Source organism: Quercus lobata, chromosome 9 (genome assembly GCF_001633185.2).
Source record: "Quercus lobata isolate SW786 chromosome 9, ValleyOak3.0 Primary Assembly, whole genome shotgun sequence".
NCBI classification, from domain to species: Eukaryota; Viridiplantae; Streptophyta; class Magnoliopsida; order Fagales; family Fagaceae; genus Quercus; species Quercus lobata.
Window position 1 is genome coordinate 45,619,628 of NC_044912.1, and position 8,563 is coordinate 45,628,190.

At 40.1% G+C, this 8,563-nt stretch overlaps 1 protein-coding gene across 1 annotated transcript; it reads right to left on the bottom strand.

The window, feature by feature from the left end:
- Positions 1 to 2,496: 2,496 nt before the first annotated feature.
- Positions 2,497 to 8,136, bottom strand: LOC115959322 (formin-like protein 1). Its single transcript, XM_031077676.1, has 4 exons — positions 5,693 to 8,136; positions 5,303 to 5,502; positions 4,186 to 4,430; positions 2,497 to 3,663 (listed from the first exon to the last, which is right to left on the bottom strand). Exons 1-4 carry the CDS (start codon positions 7,777 to 7,779, stop codon positions 2,824 to 2,826), a joined length of 3,372 nt encoding a protein of 1,123 aa, XP_030933536.1. The 5' UTR covers positions 7,780 to 8,136; the 3' UTR covers positions 2,497 to 2,823.
- Positions 8,137 to 8,563: the final 427 nt, after the last annotated feature.

Below are 8,563 nucleotides of genomic sequence, written 5' to 3' on the forward strand. Positions count from 1 at the left end.
AGGTTATACCATTTATAGCCATTGAACACTTGGACAATAGTGTATCCAAAATTTTACACCGCACAGAACCAAGCAAATTTGACTCTTTGTTTCAGTTAAATGATCAGCATAGAGGGACAATTTTCTTATTGAGCCACCGGCTCCCTCACAGTATGCAGGCCCCACATGCTATGAGAGATCCATCGCATACAGAGGCTCCATGAGATGCTGCCTCCAGCATGGAGTGACTTCTCAACTGCACTGCCCACTTAACTATACCTGCCAGGCTGCCACTGGTCCAATGCTCACCTTTTCTTTTCTTTTATTTGTTTGGTGAGAAACCACCCATCACTATAACAATATTCAAGCAATAATTATCTTATACATCTAGTATATGCAACATATCTCTCACAGTGAGTCCCACACTTATATGAGACTCACATATTATAAGAGGGATGATACATGAGATGCAATGCTGGATGCATGAGATGCATTGCCATTCTCAAGGGGGGACATTAAAAAATTTAATCCACAACAGGATTTTGCTCAACCATCTTTGGTCAAGGACATGCCAGCTTGCCAGGAGCTGATAATCACATGTCAGCCAGGATGTTCTTAAGGGATGATAGATATTTGTATAAGCAGTACTATGTTGTACTTCTAGAGCAGCCGTTTTTTAGGTACACAAGCAAAAGCAGAACTTTATTTATTTTATCCAGCATTAATAGCTATGAAAAACTTACCTTTCCTGTGGACTAAATTTACTAGAATTTTTCATCCAAAAAATAAAATGAACAGAATTAGAATTACTCTGAAAGATACCTCAGACTTTAGTCTGAAAGAAACCAGTAACTCTACGGGCAACGAATATCATTAGTTGACCTCATAAACTACCTTAAAGGGACTTCGACAGGGAATGCAAGTAGGCTCAGACTCTGATTTTGATAAATGAAAACACTAGTCAGAAATGGAAATCAAGCGGTACCCGGTATAGGCTCGCAAGGTTATTATAATACCAGTCAATTTAGATGTATCTTCAATGTATCAAACGTTATCACTTTCCAATGATTTTATAGAACCAAACCTACTTTGAAGTAAAAAAGGTTGGAGAATCGGAATTTTTTTTCCTTTTTTTTTTTTTTTAAACTAGAAATCCTTTGTCCTACAAATCACATCCACTTTTATACAATGCTGAAATTCAGTTGGAACATAGTTTATTGCTATAAGAGGAAAAATCCCTACAACCAAGGAGTCTTTTGGCCGAACATTGTAAAAAATTGAGTTTATTTGTGGTATGGGTACCGTTGAAAGTTATTTGGGAAAATGAGGAAAGAGAGTAAATTTTGGCAACACTATTGCCGAAATTCTAACAAAAAGTATGAGAGAGTAAAGATAAATGATGTGATGGGAGAAGTGCATATGTGACCCTAGTTTTCAAAAAAAAAAAAAAAAGTTTGATAACTCTAGCAAGTGTTGATTAAGAAAGCCAGCCCAAAATAAAGAAAAACTAGCTCAATAGTTTAAAACTTGGACCAAAATAAAGAGAAAAATTAGTTTTGGGCCTGGGTAAAAAAAGCCCAAAATTTGAAATATATATCAATTTCAAATCATTCAAATCGCATCTTATACACCGCACTTCATATATAACCGCAAAAATAAGATGCGGTGCGGTTGTGGTTTTGGCTAAATTTTAAACCGCACCCCACATATGACCGCAAAAATAAGGTGCGATGCAGTTATGGTTTTAGCTAAACTGCACCGCAAAGTGCAGTGCTAAAAATAACCCAAAACCACACCGCACTGCACCGCGAACACCCCTAAATAATATATTCCAAGTATTTTGGAGAATAAGAATCAAGAAAAAGAGATAAGGTGATTGACTCCTTCAATTTTCAGTGCCACAATTTTTTTTTTTTTCAGCATGCCAAAATTCCTATCAAATATTTCTCTCTCCTCCATTACAATTACGGCAACTTGGTTGCCATAATTCTTTCCCCCCCCTCCCCCCACAAATTTTCGGCACCTTGGTTGTCGCAATTCCTATTTTCTCTCCCCTCACTCCCCTAACTTGGTTGCCACAATTCTTTTTTTTTCTTTTTTCCCTCCTATTTTCTGCAACTTGGTTGCCACAATTCCTTTTTTTTCTCTCCTCACTCTCCTACAATTTCGGCAACTTGGTTACCACAATTGACTTTTTCCCTTTCGACCACTCCTTTAGGCACTTCACTTGGGTAGGAATTTTGGGCAGCAAGAATTTCAATAATCTCATTACCGAAATTCAAATTTTTTCTCACTTTTTCCATCACATCATTTATCTTTCCTCTCTCATACTTTTTGTTAGAATTTCAGCAATGGTGTTACCAAAATTTGCTGTATTCCCTCATTTTCCCTAATAACCTTCAACAGTAACCGTATCACAAATAAACTCAATTTTTACAATATTTAGCCAAAAAACTTTACAACCAAGGGCGCTATATTTCCATATTAAAAATAATAATAATAATAAAAGGCGCTATATTTCTAAATGAGCAGAATTTTTTATTAAGTAATTGAACAGCATTTGTACCACCTTCGGTCAACTTATGTTCATAGGCTTACAATACATATCCAAAAAAATTCAGCGTACTAGCTTATTCTTCTTTTTGAACAAAAATTCTTCTGTATATTATCTATAGGATGAACTCAAAATCTTTTACATGGATTTATACAGATCAAAAGGAAAAAATAAAATAAAATTACAACAGGGCCCGACCATACAAGCTCCACCCTTTCCTAACCACCACCAGTTCCAGGCAGTTTTTGGCTACATGCAGCTAAAAGGTCATCCTGATTCAGACCATAAAACTAAGGGGATGCAGTCTCATCATCAAAGGAACTGTTTGGCCGCCTAATAGGGAATCCAGGAAGAACTTGTGGCATCATCGGATTCACTGGAACAGGAAGAACTTGTGGCATCATTGGATTCACTGGAACTGGAAATTTATGGGCAGAACTAACTATTGTTCGCTCATTTATCAAACTAACCTCCTTGCAGACCCGATCAAGTACCGTAAGAAAGTCCCTCACCACCATGAAGATTCTGAACGGGTGAGCTTCTTCCTTAGCTGAGTTGCCGTGGAAGTACTCTGTAATCTCCTTCACTAGAGACAAAGCAACACTTTCTTGAGCTTGAATTCTTATGATCTCCTCCTCAGCCATTTTCATGAACCTGTTCATTGACTCTGAAAATTTCTGGGTGCTTTCATCCAATCCTACTATCTCATTTAATTTCACCACCTCCTTAATGTTCCCAAGCTCACTTGAAAGCTTGGCAACTTCACTGCAAAGCACATCAGAGTCCATTGCAGCAGCTTTCTTCACATTGGTGAGCTCTGAACTAAGACTTGAAACAACTTTCAGGCCAAGCTTCCTATACTTTGCATCTTCATTCAAAGTGGAGTTTGGGGTTTGGTTGGTTCCTGAAAGTCTAACACCTTCAGTTCTTATAATTTCTTGTACAACAAAATGCAACAATGTTGTTTTTCCATCAGCAGCCTTGACATCAGCAAGCTTGAGAAGCGTGTCAAGCTTGAAGGCATGGGCATCACCTCGGTTTGTCCCAACATTCATGCGATTCCCAGTCTTCAACACAGCTTCTAGAAGCTTCAAAAACATTCTACTGCTTCTCAGTTCTTCACAAGCAACCTGTAGAAGGAAAACCAATTAGATTCAATAAAACCCACAAAACTATAATCTTTACCCAACAATGAACAATGGACTATTGCAGGAATCTATTATGTGAAGTAAGATATTTTTACAGGGAGAATGCAAAATATTCATACAGCACAACGTAAGTTGCATTGGCAATTGGCATAGATGAACATTGGATAACAAGTCTTCACTAGAGTTCACCTTTGACTTCCTTTTTTTTTTCTTGACTCGAAGGTGTGTCCACACAAACACACACAATGAAACTAGTAGGCAAGCCTAGTTATGCTCATGGAAGCTGGCCTAAAAACCTGGGCCATTCAACACATGATCCATGTTCAGAAAAAACTGTAATGAAGGATTTGAATAGTCAACATATTGTGGTATTGGGCGTCCGGAAAATTCCAAGTTCCAAGGAAGATGTATTGCTGAACATTACCATTTGGTAATATTCAAAAAATAAAGCAACCAACAGGGGAAACCAGGGAGAGGGAGAAGACATAAAATAACTTGAATTACCTCTAGAGTTTCAAAAGATTTTTTCAGGTACTCAACCTCGGAGTCAAAATTAGATATGTAAAGCATCGCATCCACCCTTTTAAACGCAAAAGGCACATCAAGCACTGCCTTCAGAAATTTCTCAGCTGGACCAAGCTTGATTGGTGAATCATCTTTGTACTCCTTCAGTTTACGTTCTTCTTCTTTCGTTGGAGCCATCTTCAATAAACTTTCAAGTAGTTCGGTACCAAGTGTATCCGCATTACCTGCATTTTTTTTTAGTTTAGAAAAGAAAAGAAATTCACTTTATTTACAAGTTCAGTATCTCAATAATAGGGGGAAAAAAGCCCATCAGTTATGGATATCTACACAAGGACCTCTGGGGCTCCATTTTCTTTACTGTAATCTGAATAGATATAGGAAGATGTACAGATTTTTCATGCAGCACCCTACCAACTATTTAATCTTTTCGTGGAACAAAAAAATTTGTCTTCGTTTTGAAGATAAATTTCTGGTGTTTGCCTTTGCTATATATTAAGCATCATCTGTTGTTAGCATTCCATTAATGCGTTGTGTTAAAGAGGATTACAGAAAATTAGCTTTTCACAAAACAGTAGATGATGAAAGCGTACATAACAAAATGAAAATGCAAAGGAAAAAGACAGACAATAAGTTCTAGGCACTCCTGATCCTGAAGTGCTAGTTTATTTAACTGCCACTTCAACATCAACTCCTGCACCTACGAGTATCAAGTCCCACCACTCATAATCACACTGAAAGACGTTACAACAATGCAATCCTAACCATAATTGTAATTTTCCACAAATTGTTGTCTGCAAGCTAAAATGTCTGCACATGGGCATGCACTACAGAAGGAGAGAAAGAGATAGAAGAGAGGACAGAAGTCAAGTGCTTGTTGATTAACTCTAACGAGGCCTGCCTAAGGAACTTCTGCTTCATTTACAGACTTCAACTGTGCAATACCCTGGAGAAGGCCATTCTCATACAAATACAAGTAAACACAAAAGTAGCAATAAAATGTAGGAATTTATATTCAAAAAAAAAAAAACTGTTAGACATCAAAAGCAACCTGATTTTTCATTATTAAAGCAACCTGATTTTTCATTTCCATAGATACCTTCTAAAAGGGCATCACAGACTTCCTCCATGGTCACATTAAGTGCCCTTAATGAAATTGCGATATTCTGTGACTTTTTCGGATCAAGGACTCTGTCCTCTTGATTTGGTGAGGGAGCCGCCCATCGTGGAGTTGTTTCTTTAGGTTTCTGGTTCGGGGCATTCACCACAAACAATGTCTCAATCATTTCTTCATTTAATCTGCAGCACCCCAATTCAACACACAATTAGTCAACAAATATGATACAAACAAGTATAGAACTGAACATTTTTAGGCCAAGAAAAACAAGTAAACCGAAAGCAGATTACAACGCAAAATAATAATGGAAAGACAAAAAGAGAAAGAGCTAGAAAAAGAAAAGAGAGAGTGTTTGAGAAGTGAGTAACATACTTAAAAGAGCTAGATCTGAGTTGATCCCAAACCATTACACGATCAGAACTGGCTCTGACTTTATCCCAATGTAAAGGTTTTAACTTTGGCTTTGGGGTTTCCTCATTGTTTTCTATGGTTGAAGAGGCCGGTGGCAACTCAATTGGAGAAACCTCTGTTATTGTTTTTGTTCTTGGTGGGGTTTGCAATACAAAAGGCCTTGAAGGCGGTATCAATAGCGTCGGTGGCGGCTTAGAGATTGGTGTCAAAGGTTTCGGAGCTTCCCAATGTCTGTACTGAGGCTGCGGTGGCGGAGGAGGAGGTGGCGGCGGTGGTGGTGGTGGTGGCGGAGCGTGAACCTTAACAGACTGCGCATTTGAGTCCCAAACATTGGATAAGCCAACTGTATTTTGCTCCAAATGACGCGCTGGCGAAGAAGAACAAGAAGAAGCACTGGATATTGTCGCTGATTCAACAACTGGGTCTGCGTCTCTCTGTGACAAAGACTGCCTTTTTGGCTGGGAACCGTTGGATAATCGTGGCGATGAAGAATACGAAGAAGAAGCATTGGACATTGTTGGTGATCCAGCAACTAAGCCTACCTCTTTCTGCAAATATCTTCCAACTGAACCTTTCTCAGATTGTTGTTGTGGACAAAGAGACTGCAATTTCAACACTGATAATCGGGGCGATGAAGAAGAAGAAGAAGCATTGGATATTGTCGGAGACTCAGCAACTGGTTCTGGCTCTCTCTGTGAAAAAGACTGCCTTTTTGGATTGGAAGCATTGGATAATGGCGATGAAGAACAAGAAGAAGCCATGGATATTATTGGAGATTCAGCAACTGGGTCTGCGTCTCTCGGTGAAAAAGACTGTCTTTTTGGCTCAGAAGCATTGGATAATGTTGGTGATGATGAATAAGAAGAAGAAGCTGCATCTGGGTTTTGCTCCTTCAAACCCAAACCCACCTCTAATGATAAAGCAGGCAGTGTCGGTGAGTACCTACCACGATCTGAGGCATTCGATTTTCTTGTAGGAGATGAACCCAGAGCTCTCTCTGCATTCAATGCTGGTTCATTCAAGGCTGAAGCCGAAGCTTGGTTATGGCTTTGGCTTTGGTTCTCTTCTCTGGACTTGGGTTTGGGGCTCCAACTGACAGGCGGAGAGAGACTGATAGAGTGAGAACGAGCAGGAGATCCCGATTCCGATGTCGAAGACGAATACGAATTCGAACTCGAATCACTGATTTTCCCCACTGCCGCAAAAGTTCTTCGAGACCCAGATCCAGTTCCACTCCCACTCCCACCCAATGACCCTCTCGGCGAGTAAAACTCTTCGTCTTCATCCTCTTCCTCGGCTTGTCTAGCACTAGCAGTAAGTGGCGGAAGTGGGTGTAGCTCCGGCGAGTCCATTTTCCGAGTATCCAAACCGCCATGATCATCAATCCTAGCTCCTCCACTAGGGTTCACCAAAGTACCCAGATACAGAAACTCAGAACTTGCTGAAGTTGAGGCTCCTCTCACTCTCTTGCTGGCAGTCGCAGTCGCAGTGGTGGGCCTTGTTTCCTCTGCATTTGTTTGGGCCTCCGACGACAGGTAAGTCTTGTCGTCTTCGTCGTCGAGACCGCGGATCCTCCTGCGTCTCCAGTGGAAGAATAAGAAGAAAACGGCAATGGCGAGGAGGATTACCACGACGGAGACGGCGGCGGCGACGGCTTTGGGAGATTTGTGTTTGGGAGAAGAGGTGCGGGGGAGGATGAGAGAGGAGATGTTGGCTGGGAAGGAAGCGAAGGTGGAGGTAGAAGGTGGCGGAGGAGTTGACGGTGGAGAAGGGTAGGATGGGAAAAATGGAGATGATTTAGGGGTAGAACTGGAAAATGGGTATTTTGGGGTGGTGGTAGTGGGCCGAGAAGGAGGAGGAGTGGCGGTGGGGGGTTGTGAAGGAGGGAGAGAATCTTGAGGAAAGAAGGGTTCATGGAGGATTCTACGGTTGTGAGTGTAAATGTGGGTGCAGGATATGGGGTTGGGTGTGAAAGATAAGAGTAGTAAGAGGATGAAGATGGTGATGGAAATTGTGGGCATTGTGTTGCACTTGTAGTATTTCCACATTAACGCTACCGGCTCAGATGAAGAAGACAGAGACAGAGAGGCTATGGTTGAATTGTGGGAGTGTGGACTAAATTTTCAGAGACTGAAGAGTGAGAGTGAGAGTCTGAGTGTGAATGTGAATGTGTTTCATTTGCTGTTTGCAGATAAGAAAGAGAGAGAGAGAGAGGTGGTGGTGAAGGTGGATGCAGATGGAGATGGTGGTGAAGGTGAAGGTGGATGAAGAGAGTGTGAAAAGGTAAGAATCAGAGTGGGAAAAGGTAAGGAGGAAATTAGGTGCGAGCTGCTATGCATCCAGCTAAGATTCTGCTGGTACTTTTCCCTTCAACCGTGCTCATCTTTTTTTTTTTTTTCTTTTTTTTCCTCTTCTTTTTCCTTTCTGAAAGAAGTAAATATTTACTACTGCCACAGTGCCACCTAAATATTATGACCCGTTCGGTAATTAAGGTTGAGTAAGATATTTTGGGTGATTATGATATACTTGTAGGTGAAAACTAGATAAGCACACTGTTATTTCAAAAAAGAAAGATAAAAGATAAGCACACAATTAATAAATTGTTTCATTTATCTTTTGTGGAAAATAAAATGCAAAATGGTGAAATCAAAATCACTTGTGAGTTTCCAAATGGATATAAGGGTTTTGAGTTTTGAGTATAGAACGAATGAATGATAGATGTTCATTAGTAGTAGACTTGTTTCAAGAAACTTTTTTTTTTTTTAATGAAAAAAATGTGGGTGCCAACTCATTGACCACATATCACGTAATGGCAATATATAATATCACATG